This window comes from Parasteatoda tepidariorum, chromosome 2, assembly GCF_982258835.1.
Source record: "Parasteatoda tepidariorum strain Cologne lab strain chromosome 2, Ptep-v5.0, whole genome shotgun sequence".
Lineage (NCBI taxonomy): Eukaryota > Metazoa > Arthropoda > Arachnida > Araneae > Theridiidae > Parasteatoda > Parasteatoda tepidariorum.
Window position 1 is genome coordinate 19,446,667 of NC_141756.1, and position 21,773 is coordinate 19,468,439.

A 21,773-nucleotide genomic window follows, 5' to 3' on the forward strand; every position below is an offset into this window, starting at 1 on the left:
CCACTGTACCGCGGCACTTTTGTGTGCCGCCAAATTCTTAAAATGTGCCGCCAAATATTAGAAATGATACAATAAAAATTAAAATCCTTTTTTTTATTATGAGTAAAGTTTAAATTAAAGAAAAATTTATATATATATACATATATACTTTTTGTAATTTCTCCACACTTTAACCACGTGAACATCTTTGTCGGCGATTGTCTTGTCTCTGACAATAATAAAATAAGATGGAAGTGTTTTAATTATATATGACACACAATTTTAAAAAATGTTATAAGAGGTAATCACTAAAGTAAGCTATGCAATTAATAAACAAATTAACAAAGGATAACTTACAAAAATTAAGCTAACAATTAATAATTAGCAAAAGAACTAGTTAAAAAGAAATCACAAAAAAATAACAGTTAATGCAAAAAAAACTAACAGTTAATTACTGTAGAAAGCAAGCTAACAATTAATAACTAGCAAAAAATAAACAACTGTTACTAACTAATAAAAAATTGGTTGAAAGAAATAATTAATCCCTTAATAAATTTGCTTTTGAAGTACAGATTATTTTATTTCACATTCAAAATTATTATCACAAACTATTTAACTCAGTATAAAATAGGTAATTAAACTACTTTAAATCTAATTTTTTTCATTGTGTGCCGTCAAATTTCGAAATCGTTAAAAGTGTGCCGCAACAAAAAAAAGGTTGAGAATCACTGATCTAGATAATACAAAAACAAAAGTGTTTATTAAACTTATTTACAAAAATCTTTCAAATTTACATAATTATCGTCATTTGTGTTGTACTATAACTGTGAATCGATGAATATTTAATAGTATGATAATGAATATTTTGAACATTTACATCAATAAAACATGTATGTAAAGACATACACAATACATTTCATTCAGGACGATATATTCATTCCAGTTCTAATGATGTGTGGAAAAAAAATTTCTTTTTCTTCTTTTTTTCTATTTTTATTTCATTTTTTTTTTCTTCTCATGTTGATATTCTATTTTCCATTTCTTATATCCAATCTCTCAAACAGGATTTTTCTCAAAATCTAAAAATAAATAAATTAACAAAATTAATAATTTAAAATAATTGCATGCATCTTTAAATACTGTTTTGGTGTTATCTCAGTCAGGTTCATTTCACCACTAGCTTTATTAATTGTAACAGAAATCAGCTTAGAAAATATTTAAATAAACATATTTAAATAAACATTTTTATTTACTAAAGCTTATGAAAAAGAATTTTAAGGGCTGTTTTGTTCGACGTTGCATGAAATGATGCTTTTTTTGTTACTCATGACCGCTTGATCAAGCTTAGCCTATTTTTCACAAGCGCCTTCATGTTCGTTATGAAAATGGTGCAAAATGGAGAAAAGCCGCAGTTTGAGAAAATGAAAGCCGTTTGTGGTCTCATTTTTAAATATTTTGAAATTTACTCCGAAGCTGCATTTTCTGTGCTCATAAAAATTTCTAAAAAATAAGAATAAGGCATTGATTTTGATAATCTTTACCTGAGTGGAAAAAAATTCGAAAAAATTGGTGATTTTTAAAAATGGTTAAAAACTTTTAAAATATTTTTTTATTATTTGTCCGTTATAAAGCAGAGATAATTCTTTACAGCAAGATGGTATATACAGTTTAAAATTTTAGATTTGCTTCAAGTGTAAGACACTTAAACTGCGTTTTTTTTCTTCTTTTTTTTTATTACTTTCCTTAGCTTTAAAAAGCCTTGTTAATAAAAAATATAAATCGTATTAACCGGCTAAGTATTTCAAAACACATCAAAAACAAAGACCGTGATTTGGCATTAACTCATATTCGCAGATTTGAAAAGACGCATATAGTATATTTCCCTGATGAATTCTGAAATCAATGTTCATTTATTTACATAAATAATTATAGAATATTGTTTATTTACACGATAAAATCAACAAAAAGAAAGTTAAATACTTTAACTTTAAAAAACTCTGCCAGAAGAAGTTCATGGCTTGCCAGTGCATTTCATGAACTAAAATTAAATGTAATTCAGTAAAACAAGCTCTTTATGGGCGCCATTTTAAAAAGAGAATACCTTGATACAACTTTTGATTTAGTAATCGAATTTCTCGTTAAGATAATTTTTAAAGATGCATAATACTTTCTATTTAATATACGTAGAGCCAAAGTGGCTAAGGTGCTTAAACGCTCGCTTCCCAGTGAGGTGACCCAGTTTGAAATCCCAACGATAGCTGGTTGATACGAATTCTGCTTCCAGTTCAAACCGACAACAGTGCTAACATTAAATAATCTCAGTAGTAGACGGATCATGGGTTAGAATAGTTTTGTTGTCAAACTAACCATTGGAGGCTTTTATAACCGTGGAACGAAAATACGTGTTAGTTCCATCAAACGGTACTCTACGAAGTTTACCCCAATGCTTGATCAAAGAGTTCCCTTGTCTTCAGGGTTGGGCTTAAAGTTGCAACACTACGGAGCTGAACATTAGTAGTCTTAAACTCAGAATTGGTTCAGCTGTTCAGGGCCAGTTATTAAATGAAATAAAATGAAATGAAATGGAGACATTAAAAAGCAAAATAATGTCATACATTTAGGTTTTATGAACAAGAATGCGAAGTAATAAGAACGTCCAATCCAAACTAAAAAAAGAATAAAAAAATTTTATTCCAAAATCGGAAGAAAAATAGTTAATAAGAATATTAGAAAATTTCAAAAAATAACACTGTATTTTTTCCCCCCGAGAGGAATGTTCTGGGAACATTCAGTCAGACATTTTCTGTTCGTCTCAAAAGGTCCCGCAGAGGACTGATTGTAAAAGACACGGTTCCCTGAAGCATCACTGAAGGATGTTTCCCAGATCTTTATCAAAATCTCATTGTGAAGCTCTAGGGCGACATAAATAAAGTACATACCTACCGCCTGAAGTGTTTTTATCCAAAAAGTAAAGAAAAATTCAAAAAATTCATTTCTTTAGGTGTAAAACATTTAAAAAGTTATTTGTCCTTAAACAGCAATAGATATTTCAATCTGCTATGCGAAGGTAATAAAGAAAAGAAAAAGAACGCCTAAATTTTTACGCATGCATGGACACATTGAACACTCAGTAGCTACACCCACCCCTCTTTGTATTACAGAATATCTCTGATTATACAGTGGAGCCTGTAAAAGTGACCACCTGGGTAAAGTGAGCACCTGAGTAAGGTATTTAAAGAGTCCTTTTTAAAGAGTCTTCATAAAGTGACCACCCCTATATAGCGGCCATTTGACTTGGTCCGGAGGGTGGTCAATGAGTGGGTTAGACAGGTTCCACTGTATTTCATTCAATAATACCTTTTCTTAAAATGAACGAGAATACTCTTATGTAAAATGTGTCATTGGTTATCTTTTTAATAAAGCTATAATAATCAAACAAATAGTCCTTAAAAATTAAAGTGGTAAGATCTTACTCAATTAAAAACTTTTTTAGTTTAAAAAATATATAAGAAAAAAATATAAATAAGAAAAAACAGTCAACATATTTGAGTTGGTACCCACATATTGAAGTGAACATATTGAAAATGAATACCGCCTTTTTTTTTGCTCATGTCGACTATTTTTTTTTCTTCCTTTTAGTACATCTTTGGAGTGTATGAATTGTATAATCAGGAAAATTTATATTTAATCAATCGATTCCTATAACCGTTTAAAGCTAAACATGAAATGTTTTGAAGGCGAATGTGTGAAAAACTTAAAAATAGTGCAAGTAATAGTAAGAAAAAAAAGAAGAAAAAAAAACTTACTCATTTTCGACAGCTTCTTTTATTATTCTTCGCACGCTCAGAGATGGAAACGTAAAAACCATCTGAGCACTCCTAAGAAAAAATTTTCGACAATTATTTTTAGGCATTTTAATAAATACAAAATGTACAACGAAAAACTTGAAGCAGATAGTTTTACTACTGCATTATGTGTTCAGTACACAAAATAAAAAATGAACCTCCCTAAATAACTTTTTACTTTAAATATTGGATTTTCGCGTTTTGGGACTCAATCTTAATGGCTTGAAGGAGTGACCTTGCTTAATCTAATTAATAGGATGATTTAAGTTATAAAATCAGACACAAAAAGACACTTTCTTCTGAATTCACATGCCTTTTTAATTTCAAAAATGCGACTTTTTCAAAATTTGATTTATCAGGAGCTATTCAACTGACTTCGTTAAAAAGAAAAAATTTACTTTTGCTATTTAAAATTTTATTTTTTAAAATGATATAAAAAATTGCATACCTTACAATTTAAAAAAAATTTCGACTGTTTTTAAATAAAATAATAATTATTAAAAGTTATATTTTGCAATATTTCAATTATCAATATATATTTGCAATATATCAATATTTATTAAAAGTTATATTTTGCTTTAGAAAAATATATTTTATAATTGTGTACAAACATTCTTCAATCCACTTAAAATGTTCTCGAGACATTGTGAAATATCCAAAAAAAGTAAAATTAACATTAAGGTTTCCAAGCTTTGAAACTCTCTCTTGTCCAGACTATTGAAACCGCATTTCCCAAATAGCTGCTACCCCTTTCCTAAATCTGTCGTCAAAAAGGTATGTTAATTCAGAGAAGGTCTATTTCTATATCTGAAATCATCTTTCACTGATTTGTAAGCTAAAATATGAATTATCGACATATTTAAATTAATAATTGTAAATTAATTATAGTAACTAATTTATTAATTTAATTAACTAATTATGAATATAAATATAAATAATGAATATAAATAATATTAAAATTAATAATTATAAATTAATTATATTAGCTAATTTATTAACTTTCAACTAATTGTAGTTATGATTATAAATAATATTAAAATTAATAATACATAGTAAATTAATTAGAATATATATTTAAAATCAACCTACTTTCGAACCATTTTGAACAAATGTGTTTCTGTATCTGATTTCGTAACTTAAAATATCCTCTTAACTAACTAATTAGCATATATAAAGTTATTCCCTTAAACCATTAAGATTGAGTCCTAGAACGTGAAGATCCGATCATTGAATCGAAAGTTTTTTAGAGCAGTCCACTTGCTTATTTATTTATTTATTTATTAATTTTTATTAATTAAATAATTTATTTATTTTGCTCATTGCACATTAATCCATAAAAAAGAAAAGATTTTACCCTCAATAGTTTTTCTAATGATCAAATTTCATGATCGAATTTAAAAGCAATCTCCGAAATTCTACAAGGTGATCTCAAATGTGACAGTTGAATTAATGCTAAATATTAATTAAATAACGGAATCAAATATTAACACATGCTTTGAAAAAAAAAATTGAAGAAGGTGAATTTTTAAAACTCAAATCCTAATAATCAAATAAAGTGTCGATGAACGAGAAATTATTCTAATTTTTTTCCATATATTTCATACATAAATAAATTTAAAAAAAAAGAAAATATGAAGATGTCGTAGAAAAATTGATATTTAGTTTTACACGCTTAGAAGATTTTACCGTCTAATTAATATTTTCTTTTTCCTAAGAAAATTTTCTGGAATTGGTTTTCAGTTCAGTTTTTAAATAAAGAATGTTTAAGTAAATATTACTTACATAATAATCCTCTCTAAAAGTAAAAATAATTTAGTAATAAAAATAATGTATTGAAGTTGCGAGTTTCTTTGCTTTACCTGGTAAAAATATGCGAGATAAAAATTAATAAATGTAAAATTGTTTGCCTATGTAAAGCTTATACGATTTGCTACAAAAGGTCTATTTTACATCAAAAGGCTTATTTTACAGAAAACGGGCCCATCAGAGACCGATTTAGTAAAAAAAAACAGTCTCAAATTTTTTTTTAAATTCACTGTTTGAAAATTGCAATACAGTTATAATAGTGCTAAAAAATTATAAATTATTTTTAATTAAAATTAGAGTAACTAAACAAAAATAATGCTGTAAAATTATTTTCATTATTTATTTTACACAGAAAAGAAAAATAATAACTTACATTTTCCTTATCATTTTTTCTTTTCCTTTTCTTTTCATTTTTTCTTCGTGGCTTATGATCCTGAAAGAAACATTTAAACATCTTGATAAAATCATCTTAATTTGATCTTACATCTTGTGGGACATTTAAAAATAAAATTTTATTTCTTAGCGAACCAAAAATATTCCAATTGTAAAATACAGTTTTGGTTTTAATTGTTTTATTTGATGAGTAAAGCAAGTTTCGGAAAAATGAAAAGCTTTTTTTTTCTTATTATCTTTTATTTTGCAATGTATTTTAATATTCATCTGTAAAACTCTTTAATATTTACACATACAATACATTTGTAGAGTATATTACTCATTCAAAACATATAAAATCTTCCAAAAATAAAATTCTGTAAATAAAGTTTAAAAATGTAGTAATAAAATAAAAATAAAATACTGTCCTCTTTATCAAATAATGTTTAAAAGCATGAATTTAAAAAAAAAAACCAATTCGTATGATTTTTAAAGGATGATTTCTAAGATAAACTCTTTGTTCTCTTAATATGTATATATTTATTGGAAAATGTAATTTTAAATGTAAGAAAATAAAAGAATTAAAGGGAATTACGACTTACAGATTCAGTAACTTTCTTTGCTTTCGTCAATTTCAGTATTAAAGCTTCTTCCTCTTCTACTAGTTTCTAAAATCATAATTAATAATTTTCAAGAGGAAAAAATAAATATTTATGAGATCAAATGAATTCTTGTTCATGAAAACAAAATAAAATAACGATAAATATTTGAAACCTAAAGCTTACTAGCATAATTTTAAAATTAAAATTAAAAAAATCAAGTGAAAAATTATTTGAGTTTTAAAAAATACCCGAAATTGCTTGATTTTTAATTAAAACTTTTTTGGAAATTAAAGCTGTTTTATTATAAGATGGCATCTCAGACATTAAATATTAATTATTAAAAAAATAAAATGTATAATTTGATCAACTGAATGAAACCATTTTTTTTTTTTTTTTTAAGTTTTTAATATTGCGTATCAGTTTGTTGTTTTTATCTGCAACAAAAGCCTTGAAAAATAAAAGAATTCTCAATGATAACACATATTTCTAAGCAAGTTGATAAATAACATGAAAGTAATTTTCTGGTTAAACATGAAGTTTTTTCTAAACTCAATAAAAAACAAAAAAAATTTTTTTTTTTTTTGAATTTCATTAATAGTTGTAAATTTTATCATTGTATATTAAATTGTTTCTATAAAAACGCATGAAAATATTTGTTTGATTATGTATTCAAAAAAATTAACTCAGAATTTTAAAATATTCAAATATCGAATAAGAATTTAATTTTTAGAATTTTAGTCTACAAGTATGTGTGTTATGGTCTCTAAAAGTTGAAATAAGTGCATCATTTGACCTACTATTAATGGGAGCTATTAATGAGAGCGACATTGAGTATAATAATAATTTTCTTAAAAATAAAGGAAGAAAAATAGTGAAAATATAAAAATAATAGTTTAAATGTCTAAAGAAGGTAAAAAAATAATATTCGAATTAATATCAGCATTTCTTTTTAGGTAAATGCTTTCAAGATATTCACCTTCAGTTCCTCTTCGACATGGCTAGCCTTTTCAAATATATTATCTTCCGAAGCCTTCTGTAAAAGATAAAGATGAGCAATTACTAACATACAATACAGTGAATACAGTGAATGAAATGAAAGATGCATCTGAACTTTCACAGCTAAAAAATTATTTTTAATATTAATTTTAATAGTCAAACACGAAATTATTAATAGAAAACACGAAATACTTACACATTCTTTTTCGAGATTCGTAATATTTGTTTCTTTTTTCGAAATCATCTGCAAAAAAAAAGAAGAAAAATTATTAAAAATACGTAATTAATAATCATCAAAGAATATTTGTATTTAATAAGAAATTAAAAACCATTCTTACATAATTCTCAGAACTTCTGAATAGATCAGCCTTTATACAGTCTATTTCCTGAAAAAAAAAATTTAAAAGAATGAAAAAGAAGCTAATTTTTCAATTTAAACAGAAAATATAATAACATTTTATCAGGCAGGATTCAATTCGTAGTTTAATCTTTCCATAAAAAATATGCAGTTGAAGAACAAAATTTATATATAGGAAACACAAATATAAAATTTAAAAAAAAAAAAAAGATGAAAACGATTTTTATAAACAACTAAAAATTAACGTGTATATTTCTCCAAATTTTTACCAAGATTAATTTTTTCGCATGATTATTTTTCTTTCATACATTTAATTGTTTAATAAAATGGAGAGATTAAAACAGAAGGGTTCATTTTAAAAAATAATAATAATTCAAACATATTTTTATTGTTACAATATTCTAAGTCGTAGAATTATAGACAGGCTTGCATTCACTTGCATGCAAATTTGATGGTTAATATTAAAATATTAAATTTACAAATAAATTAAAATACCAAGAAAAGATGCCCTAATACCCTCTTTCACGCAGTAGGAGTGGCCAGCCATGGTTTTACAAGTTAAAATTCAAAAAAGAAAAAGAATTCAAGAATATTAATAAAGAAAGAAAAAACAGACATCATATAATAGGCTTATGACAATGCCTGCTTGACATTTACGTTATTTAACATTTTTATAACAAGTAAAATAAAAAATAAACTCTGGTAAATATTGTGTGCCTTTTTTGTCGTATCACGTGCATTAATAACTTTACTAACTGTTGTAAAAATATTTGTAACATATAACGTAATTAATTGTAAATAAAGAACATACTTCAGCAATAGACTTAGCAATAGCTGAATCGAATAGTCATCACATTAATCTTTTTTACGAATATTTCAGCAAAAAAAAAAAAAAAAAAAAAAAATACTGACAAAAGATGTGGCTTTTAGATATAACTTTTAATTCGAAATTTTTTTGGCATTGTTGTGCCAAATACATTATAAGTAACTATTTTTTACAACAATGAATGAAAATCGGAACTTACGTTGGTAATGTGAGCAGTCATTTACTTTTACATATTATAAATTTTGCGTCATTTATTTTCGCGTCTTGAAATATCTTTTCGTCACATGCACTTCAGAAAGTTTATTGTAAAATTAAATGATTCACAACAATAAATATATAACTTCTTATTCAGAAATTTAAAACATTTTTTTAGAAGATGCAGGTAACCTATTTTCCCTTAACAATAAATCAATAATCAATGTTTTGTTTTAAATTTCAATCATACTATACTTACATAAACTTCGTTTATCTTCAAAATTTCCTTATACTCATCAGTTTTCTGCTAATAAAAAAATGCTATTAGTTGTTATTGATTTTGCGAAGAAAAAAAATTAAAAGCACTCGATTAAAAACATTATTGTATTAATATTTACAAGTATGTACGTTATAATAAAATAGACTTTAAGAATTAATGAAAAAAAAGTCTAAGGATCATATACTTAATTACAATTTAATAAAATAATTAAAATTAATCATAATTTATTCATAATTTACTCATCAGTTTTCTGCTAATAAAAAAATGCAATTAGTTATTATTGATTTTACAAAGAAAAAAAAATTAAAGGCACTCGATTAAAAACATTTTTGTATTAATATTTACAAGTATGTACGTTATAATAAAATAGACTTAAGAATTTATGAAAAAAAAAGTATAAGGAAATGAAATTCATCTTCTTAATTACAATTTAATAAAAAAATTAAAATTTATTATAATTTATTCATAATTTACTCATCAATTTTCTGCTAATAAAAAAATGCAATTAGTTATTATTGATTTTGCAAAGAAAAAAAATTAAAAGCACATTATTGTATTAATATTTACAAGTATGTATGATATAATTAAAAAGACATTCAGAATTTATGGAAAAAAATCCAAGGAAGTAGAATTCATCTTCTTAATTAGAATTTAATTATAATTTATTGATAATTTAATTAAAAACAAAAGATCTTACCATAGGCGCAGATTTTTCCTTCTCGTCTTTTGCTAAAAGCTTATCAATGAAAATAGCCAGAACCTGTTTTGAAAAAAGTAAAAACGATTAATTATGCAATGTTCATTATTTTAGCAATTCAAATAAATCTTAATTTTTTAAAAAAAAAAACTCTATAAATTACATTTCTTAAAAAATATTGCTTTCAATACATAAAATTGTAATTGTAAATTTTCAGTTTTTGGATTATTATCTAAATTAAAATCTCACAGCAATGGCGAATAATAATACCAACAAAAATAATATTCATTACGATATGCTTAAAACGAAAAACAAAAAAGAATGTTTAATAATAATACTTAGTTTATCAAAAAAAAATTTATACAACTAATTATTATTATGACTAGCTGAATCGAATAGTCATCAGTAAGAAACGAAATAATCATCAATAAGAATCAGTGTCAATCAACACTACGAAGTTATACAAACAGCTGAAAGACTTACTGACAAAGTTACCAACTGAAAGACATCTGGTGATGCAATTAATTTAACTAAAATAGTTGTAGTTTTTGTTATTATTACTATTATTTATTGCCCTTCCCTGTAATTTTATGTTATCAGATTAAGCATGGCATGTTTTTAGAAGTTTGCATAATCAAAATAAAGATTAATTAGATTAAGTCAAATTGAAATATAACTATTGGCATATAACAATTAATTTGGCAGATAGCTATTGTTTGACTTCAACACCTGATAGTCAAAAAATCACCACAATCAACAATTTCAACCTTAGTTATCTGTTTCAAAGCCTATTTCTACAGTACCAATAGTAGGTGTACTATTTAAAAGCTTCAATTAACATTATTGAGACTAATAATTATTGCTGAAATTAATTAAGCATCATTAGTGACAATAATAATGAGGTAATTTTTTATGCTTTTTCCTCGATTAATCAATTTCTACTCTCCAATAATTTAGTTTTTTAACGACCTTAATTAACCTATTAATTTAACCTATTAATTAAATTAATCAGTATTATTTTATTTTATATCCGTCGTTGAACAACCGACGCAATTATCGGGTTTAGGACTACTACTGTTCAACTCCATAGCCTTGTAATTTCAAACCCAATTCAGAAGACAAAGAAACTCGTGAATCTAGTATTGGGAGAAAATCGCCATCGAAAACTTTTTGATGGAACTAAATCGCATTTGCGTTGCATGGAAAGGAAACCACGAAAACCGCTCATGCTTATCCTGACGGCAAAGCGGATCCCTCTACCATTCAGGATCCGTCTACCATTAACGGTATCTTACGTCATCACTGTGATCGGTGCGAGCCGGGTGCAGAATTCCTATCAATAAGCCATCGCTGGGATTCGAGCTCGGTTTAACTCATTGGAAGGTGAACGCTCTATCCCCTGAGCTACCACGGCACAAGTTAATCAATTGCAGTTATCGAATATTATTAGTAAAGATACCAATATTTATGTAATTATTTTTGAATCGGTGTTCATTTTAAAGTTCGCAAAAATTCGTCCGAGTCTTACTGACGCCTTTAATATTTAACCTAAGATACCAGTTTTTATGACGCCTTTTATTTAAGAATTAAATATAGCCTTAAATACTACTGGTATTGCCGTTGTAAGTATTAGTGGTATAATGTTTAATATAGGCACTGTGGTATTAATTTTTTTATCATCCTCCAACACGGATACCATACTGTGCGCACCTAATACACAATCTTTAACTCTTAATTATATGTTGTATATTCTGGTGCGGTTTTATTCTATTAGATTTACTATGAGCTAGAAGTTTAACTCGCCAAAAGAAAGATTAACTATATACATATAATTTGAAATGTGATATTCAAAATTTATTTGTAATTTTAATTAAAATTATCGTTGAGCAAATGTGACAAAATTTATACTTTTAAAATATTTTGTCACTAAATAGTCACTAAAAAGATAATTGAATTGGACATTTTGTCACTAAAGAGAGAAATAAAAACTTGATAATAACAAAATTATTCTTACTTCCAAATCATCTTCAGGTACAGGAGACGAGTTATCAGGTGCTTCATTCTAATTTTTTAAAAAATAAATGAATAAATAACTTTTTTCACATTTTTAATTTCTATCATTTTGATAATATAAACAGCAAAATAAATGTAAGTACATAATTTCCTTAAACGTTATATTAAAATTTAATACTCATCCGGAGAATTTTTTTTTAAAACGTAGCTCAAAATACGTGTTTAAAGAAATGGACTCAGCTCAAAATGCGTCTTTACGAAAATGGGCAACTCAAAATACGTATTAAGAAAATAAACTTAGATTAAAAAATATATTTTAAAAAATGGTTGTTGAAAATGCGGTAAAGGGAAATAACTAATTAAGGAAATGTTTTCAACTCTTCAGTGACATGGACATAACATTTTATTCTGTTTTTCAAGCTTCTCTTACGAAAATTGCGCTTTTCTTTAAAAAAAAATGAAAACCTTATATTTTTAATTACTTGGCACATTAAAAAAGAAATATTTTTTAAAAAACAAAAATCAACATAGTTTTTTTAGAAGGCTGTCACGAATCATACTCATTTAAATTAGTGGTACTAAATTTATGTGGCGAAAGTTTAGATTTTAAAAAACCATTATATCAGTTAGTGCACTGTAAGAAATTTCTTGGTAAAAATGGTTAACTAGCGATTTATTCAATTGGTGATTCACCATATTCAATCAAAATGGTTAAATTACCGTAAAAAATAATATTCAAGCTGTTAAGCATGAGAAAAAGCTTTATTGATTGCTTTTCCTGATATGATTAAATAACCAGAATTCCACCCGCGTCAAATCGGCTCACTTAATAAAGCCATTCCGTAATGCTGGATACATACTATAGATGAGAGGGCTAAACGGTCCATCACGTGACTGACTAAAAAGGGGTTCGAATCCCAACGTTGATAGTGCAATATTTCTTCCACTCCTTCAGTACATGAAGAGTTTCCAGTGTCCTGCACTCTTCAGTGATCATGCATTATATATATATTGAACCATTCCCACATAAATGGCTCAACAACAGCAGAGCTCCAATTTCCAATTAATTTTAGAATCTACGCTGGTTGTAAATGGTTTCAAAACCGTATAGTTTTCTATTCATGGATTTTTAACAGTAGCAGTCGTAAACAGTTTTAAACCGGTAACGGTAAAGAAATGTCTCTAACCATAAACTTTATAGTTAATCGGATGGACAGACTGCTGTCGGTTATTTTACCGTAATTTCAGAAGGAAAAATCTATTAGTAGGTTCTGAATAATACGAAGGGTTCACCTGAAAAGTAATGTACTCATCCATTCCAAATCTGAAATCTAAGAAAATTTTTTAAACGCTACCAATTTTGCGATATTTAAATTAAATAATAAAATTTGAGTTTTTTAAAATAATTATATCGAAAAAGTTTTTTAAAAAATCTGAAATCATATTCAATTAAAATTTTAATTAGATTCTTTACTCAATACTTACAATCTTTTCTTCTCCCGACGATTCATCAGTATCAGGAGTCAACTAATAAAGAGAAATAAAAATTAAATTACCAGAAATTGAAACGATTATATCTTTTAAAAAATTTACTCAAGATACATGTGAAACTCAAACAATATTCAAATGAAACAACAGAATTTAACAACATTCTGCTTTTACATTGAGAAAAAAATTTGGAACCAAAATTATTATTTAAACAATTGTATCATTTTCGATACTTCAAAAATTTAATACTTACTGAGATTTTTTCTTTCGACGAGTCATCCGAAGAATACGATGGACTTGACTAAAAAGAATTTTAAAAAATAAAACGGTGTTTTTAAAAATTTTCACAAAATAAAAAATTCATAATATAGTATATATTTATTTATACGTCAAATTCCAGAAAAAATGAAAGTTATGACAAAATTTTTCATTGAAAGGAAGATTGTTACAAACCAAAGACCCATTTTTACAAATAGAAAAAGTGAAACCTAGTAAGTTTTTCCATAATAATTTAATGCTAATAACAATTTATATCTCAGAAAACCCTGATTAACATCAACTTAAATATATAATTCTAAAATCTCGGTCTAAAAAAAAATTCAAATTATCTACACAATAGTAGGCTTAAATTAATGTTTAAGACGAGAAAAACAAAGAAGTGTTTCAAATCTAACGAATCATTATTCAATAAAGCGGAATTAAAAGCAGCAAAACCAGGTTCTATATCAAAACATTTTTGTGTTTTTTTTTCTCTTTTTTTCCGCTTGAACAAATATTTGCGCATCATTTCATGATGTGTGAAAGAGATTCTTAAAATGAAAAGCGGTGCTTACAAAACACCTTGCATTTTAAAGTAAAAATGAATTATTTTTTTAATTACTTGAAATGCATTTCTTTTATATAATACTACTACTTAGACTTAATCAAATTAAGGCGAAATTTGATCACTTTAGCATTTATCATTAAAATCTTTTAAGCATTATTTATTAATAAACCGAATTTCGTCCATTATTTAAAATTGGACAGTTGCTGCAAAACATCTTACACGTAAAGAAACTTTGAAATGCTTGTCAATAATAATAATAATTATATAACATTTTTGTATTTTTATTTGAAGATAAATTGAATTTTAACTGTGAGAACTTGAACATAAACTTATGCATCATTTTAAACTATGATAGATATTCTTAAAATATATAACAGAAGCGGTGATTTTAAAAAGGAAATTTTTTATTACTTGAAATGCACTTCGTTTTAATTGAATAGTGCTATTTAGACATAAGCACATTGACACAAAAACTGGTTATGTTAACATTAATCATTAAAATATTTCACCAAAACGTAAGGAAAAATTTAAATTCTTGTCAATAATAATATGACTAATAATAATAATTTAGTATCAAATATCTATTACTCACCTGCTGTTCATCACTTGATAGCAACTCGATTTCCGCAGCAATTCCGGTCGCATCATAATAGGGATCAATGGTTGGAATATCAATCTATCAAAGAGATAAATTACATTTTTTTCTTGTGCATAAAATAAATGACCTATACAGCCTTTGCCTTATTCTCTATAACAGTTTTCCCCAATATTTTTGCCAATGCGAAACACTTATTAAAATATTCAAGTTTTAGGAAACATCAGGGTCCATGTAACATTATTTTATATTTTTTACTTAAGTATTTTATTTTTTTCTTTAAAGCGACACTTATTTTTTTTTCCCATAAGAAAATGTAAGTTTTTTAAAATAGTCAATATTTTGCAATATTTTTTTATTAAAAAAAAATACCTACTAATGCATATAAATAAAACTCAAATTTTATTTCGCATGCTTAAGCAATTGCTTGTCTTGAATATTTCAAAATGCAATGCTTTGTTTAATGAAAACAGACTGTCGGCTTATTTAAAGTTCATTAATAGAAAGGAAAAAAAAAAGGAAAGGTCCATCTATATTTCGCTTCCACTAGTAGGCAGGACAAGAGAACTCTTTGCTCCGCCTTCTACAAAAATAATCCATTCCGACATTGCGTCAAAACCGCGCCTTCCTACCGTTTAGCCAATAAACATTCAAATTTCTCGTAAGCAAAAATAAAGAAGGAAACTATTTTCCGATTCTTATAGGAATTTTATTCTAAGAGAGAATTTTGTATTAATAGTTCGCAATCTCTCTTCCCTTTAGTCAAAAACATAAAAAAGTAAGGCAGATGGAAGAAAGTGCTGCGTTTAAATAATTCATTTATTTCCTCCAAGCTGGAGGAAGAACTGTTCTTAGTAGCACAGATGTAAGTAAATATTTCAATTTACTTGAAAAACATCAGGTCTATTGTCATTTAAAATCAATCGATCAAAATTCTTTCACAAGTAATTAAAATGAGAATTATAATGCAGAGAAAGCTGAATATTTTAAAACTGTTTAACAAAAAATAAAATATAATTTTTAAAACTATTTTATTTAAGAAAAAAAAACTCAACAATTTATTTAATTTTTTTGATCACCCTGTTCACTAATTAAATTATAAAAGAAGCAAACCCTATAAAAACAACAACTACTGTCTGACGAACATCCCATGGGCGAGCCCCGACACTGAACTTGTTAATGATGGTCTCTACAGTACCTAAAGATTGGTATTTTTATTTTTAGGTGGGAAGAGTACTGGTACATTAGACTAAAAAAAAATTTTGATTTGGCGGATTGCTTTAGCTAATAATCAACTATTTCATGAAATCAGCAAGACTTTTACTCTTACTGGGTTATATCTGGTGATTGACAGAGAGTATTAGAATTCACAGCTTTGCATAAAAATTTGTTATCACTGACTATGTACTTTAAAATTTAAATCTTCCACATTGAATTGCTGCAGTTTTCTAGCAAAACAACGATTTCAAAAACGATTCAGCTCAGCTTGCGTTCTGACTCACACTCTTAAGGGATATGCGTAATCAGGATGACGATAAACTTTTAAAATTCAAGACTTGCTGCTCATAGGATTTAATCGAAAGCTGGAGTGATTTGAGTCGAAAAAATAAATAAATGAACGGGCCAATTCTTCAAAAAAATTGTCAAAAAAATAAATATTTTATTCCTTTTAACTTTATAAATAAAGTTTGTATTAAAACTTGAATATTATAATTTTAAGTATTATATCAGAAATCAGTAATAATTTTACTGAAATAGCTACTAGTAGCTAAAAATAATTAGTAAATGATTTATATATATATATATATATATATATATATATATATAAATCATATACTAATTATTTTTATATTTTGTTTTGAATCGGAAACTGATTTTATGCTTGTATAAGTAAACCCTCTAATTTTTTATGAATGAAAGATTTAACTAGTAGCTATTTCAGTAAAATTATTACTGATTTCTGATATAATACTTAAAATTATAATATTCAAGTTTTAATACAAACTTTAATTATAAAGTTAAAAGGAATAAAATATTTATTTTTACTAAAATAAATTGTTAAATATCTCTGTGGTTTATTTTTGGGTCACATACTATTTTTACGTTTATTTAAATAGAAATATTTTTACTCTTGAGAAATTTTTAAATCACAAATTTTAGAAAAGTGTATTAAAGAAATCGTGCTTACAACATGTAACAAGCTATTGAAAAAATTAAAAATATTTTTAAAAAAATAATTATATTTAAAAAACGGCGATAATAATTTGATAAAAACAAAAATCAATTCTAAGTTGCTACTTTATAACCAATTAATAATTGTTTTAATTTTATAAAAGCACCATTTATAACAAATAATAAAAATATAATCTAATTACAATTTTATAATATTTAGCTATAAACAAATTATCACTACTCCTGAAATTGAATAAAATACATCATAGCCTCTTTTTAAATTATAAAGTTATTAACATACAATTGAGAATTCAAAAAATATAGTTTATCGTTAAAGAGATAAATATTACCAAGCAATATGTTTTACTAAATAAAATTAAATTAAAAATTTTTAATTTTTGAATTTTTTTAAGTAAAAACATTTATACATTAAAAGAAAAAAAATTTTCTTCTCCGAAACATGTTATTATGGAATATTTTAAAACTTCCCGAAATTCAAACAATAAATATTGCGAAGAAAAAAAAAATTCCACCAAACGAAATTTTTATTTAAAAATTCTTTGTAACCGGATACAATTAACATTATGAACCCAAATTTCTGCAACGTTACTTAAAGAAATTTAATATTTAATGCTAATTAAAGTTAAGTCTATAATCCAAAACTATATAATATAAGGCTTACTACTAATAAGGAGATATCCTTAAATTAGTTAAACTTTTAAAGTATAAGGTATGCAAATGACTAACTATATAATGAAAATGTGTTCTTTATAAACATTGAAAGCCAAATAAATATAAATAACAAAAAATATATGCTTTAAAATTTACAAAATAGAGCTATGGAATATGTTTTTCCTACATTTAATATAGTTTAGATTTCATGCTTATTTACATATATTTGATTAAGAAACATTATAGAAACGTACGATTAAAAAACGTTAAGCAACTGAGTAAAATAACAGGAAATATATATTTAAAGAGACGCGGGGAAAAAAAATGTATGAAAATTCTATAACTTACGTGACAAGCCATATTCAGCAAAGACACAGCTCAAAATATTCTGCACGGACACAACTACCACCAGTACAAAATACTTGAAGAGTAATATCACATTTCTTCCCCCCCCACACACACACCCCTAAGTTCTCTTTAAAAAGGGATTGCACGCTTAGAACTCTGATGTTCTAAGGGCGGAAATGATAATAGCGCCCTCTTTCCTTTTTTCCCGTTTTAAAGATTACGCATTTTAATTTTTGTATTATTTAATCATGTTTTGCTACTTATGATTTAATAATGATCTATCTTAATACCTTTGGATTGTCATGTAAATATTTAAAATTTGTAAACTTTGATTAACAGCAATATTTTAATTTTCTGTTCACTAAAATAAAAATATTTTTTCTTTTGAGAAATTTTTAAATCACATTTTTTTACCTCACAAATATGTTACAAAAGACAATCTGTAACAAATTATTCAGAAAAAGAAAAGTTTAAAAAAAACTCATCAAAACAGAATTTTAATTAATATTTCTAGGTTACAGAATAATGTTAAAAATATGTACTCATATTCATGCTACGTTATTTACACAAAATTAATATTTAGCACTAACTACTGATATCTCCATAATCGAAAACTATATATTATTGTGTTTACTACTAATTAGGAAATATCTTTAAAATAGTTGTTTCAATGAAATTGTTACTAATTTCTGATATAATACTTAAAATTATAATATTCAAGTTTTAATAATAACTTTAATAATAAAGTTAAAAAGGAATAAAATATTTATTTATACTAAAATGAATTGTTAAATATCTCTTTGGTTTATTTTTGGGTCACATACAAATTTTACATTTACTTAAATAGAAATATTTTTACTCTTGAGGAATTTTTAAGTCACAAATTTTAGAAAAGTGTATTAAAGAAATCGTGCTTACAATATATAACAAGCTATTGAAAAAATTAAAAATATCAAAACATATAATTATAATAATTATATTTAAAAAGAGGACGATAATAATTTGATAAAATAAAAATCAATTCTTAAGTTGCTCGATAAGTGCAAAAATCATTAATATGTTTTAATTATTTATAACTAATCAATAATTGTTTTATTTTTATAAATGCACCATTTATTAAAAAATAATAAAAATATAATCTAATTACAATTTTACAACATTTAACTATAAACAAATTATCACTATTCCTGAAATTGAATAAAATACATCATAGCCCCTTTTTAAATTACAAAGTTATTAACATACAATTGAGAATTCAAAAATTAATAGCTTATCGTTAAAGAAAAATAACTAGATATAAGGATTACCAGACAATATTTTTTGCTAAATAAAATTAAATTAAAAAATTTTAATCTTTTTAAATAAAAAAATTTATACATTAAACGAAAAATTTCATATATAATTTTTTTTTCTTCTCCAAAACATGTTATTATAGAATGTTTAAAACTTCCCGAAATTCAAACAATAAAATATTACAACTTTAAAAAAAAATCAACCAAACTAAATTTTTATTTAAAAATTCTTTGCAGCCTGATACAATTAAAATTATGAAACCAAATTTCTGCAACGTTACTTAAAGAAATTTAATATTTAATGCTAATTACAGTTAAGTCTATAATCCAAAACTATATAATATAAGGTTTACTACTAATAAGGAGATATCATTAAATTAGTTAAACTTTTAAAGTATAAAGTTAGCAAGTGACTAACTATATAATGAAAACGTGTTCCTTATAAACATAGAAAGCCCAATAAAGATAAATAACAAAACATATATGCTTTAAAATTTACAAAATAGAGCTATGGAATATATTTTTCCTACATCTAATATAGTTTAGATTTCATGCTTATTTACACATGTGTGATTAAGAAACATTATAGAAACGTGCGATTAAAAAACGTTAAACAACTGAATAAAATAACAGGAAATATATATTTAAAGAGACGCGAAAAAAAGAAAATGTATGAAAATTCAATAACTTACGTGACAAGCCATATTCAGCAAAGACACAGCTCAAAATATTCTGCACGGACACAACAAACACCAGTACAAAATACTTGAAGAGTAATATCACATTTCTCCCCCCCCCTCCACACATACCCCTAAGTTCTCTTTAAAAAGGGATTGCACGCTTAGAACTCTGATGTTCTAAGGGCGGAAATGATAATAGCGCCCTCTTTCCTTTTCCCGTTTTAAAGACTACGCATTTTAATTTTTGCATTATTTAATCATGTTTTGTTAATAATGATTTAATAATGATCTATTTTAATACCTTTGGGTTGTCATGTAAGAATTTAAAAATTTGTAACCTTAACAGCAATATTTTAATTTTCAGTTCATTAAAATAAAAGTATTTTTTCTTTTAAGAAATTCTTAAATCACATTTTTTTACCTCACAAATATGTTGCAAAAGACAATCTATAACAACTTATTCAGAAAAGGAAAAGTTTAAAAAAAACTCATCAAAACAGAATTTTAATTAATATTTCTATGTTACAGAATAATGTTAAAAATATGTACCCATATTCATGCTACGTTATTTACACAAAGTTAATATTTAGCTCTAACTACTGATATCCCTATAATCGAAAACTATATAATATTGTGTTTACTACTAATTGGGAAATATCTTTAAAATAGTTAAGACTAAAAGTACAAATTAAGCACATAACTGCTGAAAATATAAAAATGTGATCATTATATATACTGAAAGGATAATCGAAGCAAATGATGAAAAAATATGTGCTCAAAAGTTAACAAAATAAAGCTGAAAAATATTTCTTCGTACTTCTAATGTACTTTGAATTCTACACAAATTTGCACATATACGAATAACGTTATTGTGCAAATAACCTAATAAAATGCGAGAAATATCTCTCTTATATCTTCTCTTTATCATGAGATTTAAGATTCTCTAATATTATATTATATAAAATATATATATATCCTATATAATATAATATATATCTTCGAAAAAGAGATAGTAAGAAAATACGATGACTTGAATGACAATATAAAGCCATAGCTCAAGCCACCTGTAGCCGTATGTAGTAATGCTGTTATGAAAAATATTCCGACTCAGCGACGACACAAGCACCACCAACTAGCTCTAGAATACTTATCGCGGAATACCTTGTTTCCTCCCCCTCTACATCTAAATTCTCTTTAAAAAAAAAGGGGGTGCCACGATTAGAACACTGATGTTCCAAGAGGGAAATGTTATGATCATTGTTTTAAAGCTCACCCATTTTTAAATTTCTATTATTTAATCGAGTTTTGTCACAAATGATATAATAATAATAATCTATTTTTATACCTTTAAATTGTCTATTGGATAACTTTTACGCAAGAATAAAAATTGCTCAATTTATAACCTTTGATAAATTTTAATAATTCATTATATTTCAAGGTCGTTCAAATCAAGCGTAATAAGATTTCTCAAAAGTTCTGGACTTTTTCTACTCATATCAACAGAAATAATCAAATTGCATACATAAAAGAATACAAAAAATAATAATTTTTATGTAAAACTGCAATTGATTTGTATATATGAAACTAATTTTGCATTTGATAAAAAATTCTTTAAGTTAAAGAAAATTTAATGTCTTACCTAAGCAAATTGCAAATTACCTGTAAACTTACGTAATATTCGTAATTTAACGATATCTCAAAATCTTGGTGTAATCCTTAATCAATATGTTG

The 21,773-nt window shown here is 25.5% G+C and overlaps 1 protein-coding gene across 4 annotated transcripts; it reads right to left on the reverse strand.

Annotated features, from left to right (window-relative positions):
• Positions 1–776: 776 nt before the first annotated feature.
• On the reverse strand, positions 777–20,156 carry LOC147814577 (uncharacterized). Of its 4 annotated transcripts, none has more exons than XM_087156942.1 (14): positions 20,055–20,156; positions 14,876–14,959; positions 13,711–13,758; positions 13,455–13,496; positions 11,971–12,018; positions 9,957–10,019; positions 9,239–9,286; positions 7,939–7,986; positions 7,797–7,844; positions 7,581–7,637; positions 6,605–6,670; positions 6,004–6,063; positions 3,786–3,857; positions 778–1,058 (listed from the first exon to the last, which is right to left on the reverse strand). In XM_087156942.1, the coding sequence occupies exons 1-13, from the start codon at positions 20,064–20,066 to the stop codon at positions 3,786–3,788; spliced, it is 696 nt and encodes a 231-aa protein (XP_087013068.1). In that variant the 5' UTR covers positions 20,067–20,156; the 3' UTR covers positions 778–1,058. The 4 variants fall into 4 exon arrangements, with proteins under 4 accessions (XP_087013070.1, XP_087013068.1, XP_087013069.1 ...); XM_087156943.1 differs by lacking the exon at positions 20,055–20,156 and adding an exon at positions 18,071–18,183 and having other exon boundaries at positions 780–1,058; positions 9,239–9,283; XM_087156941.1 differs by lacking the exon at positions 20,055–20,156 and adding an exon at positions 18,071–18,183 and having other exon boundaries at positions 780–1,058.
• Positions 20,157–21,773: the final 1,617 nt, after the last annotated feature.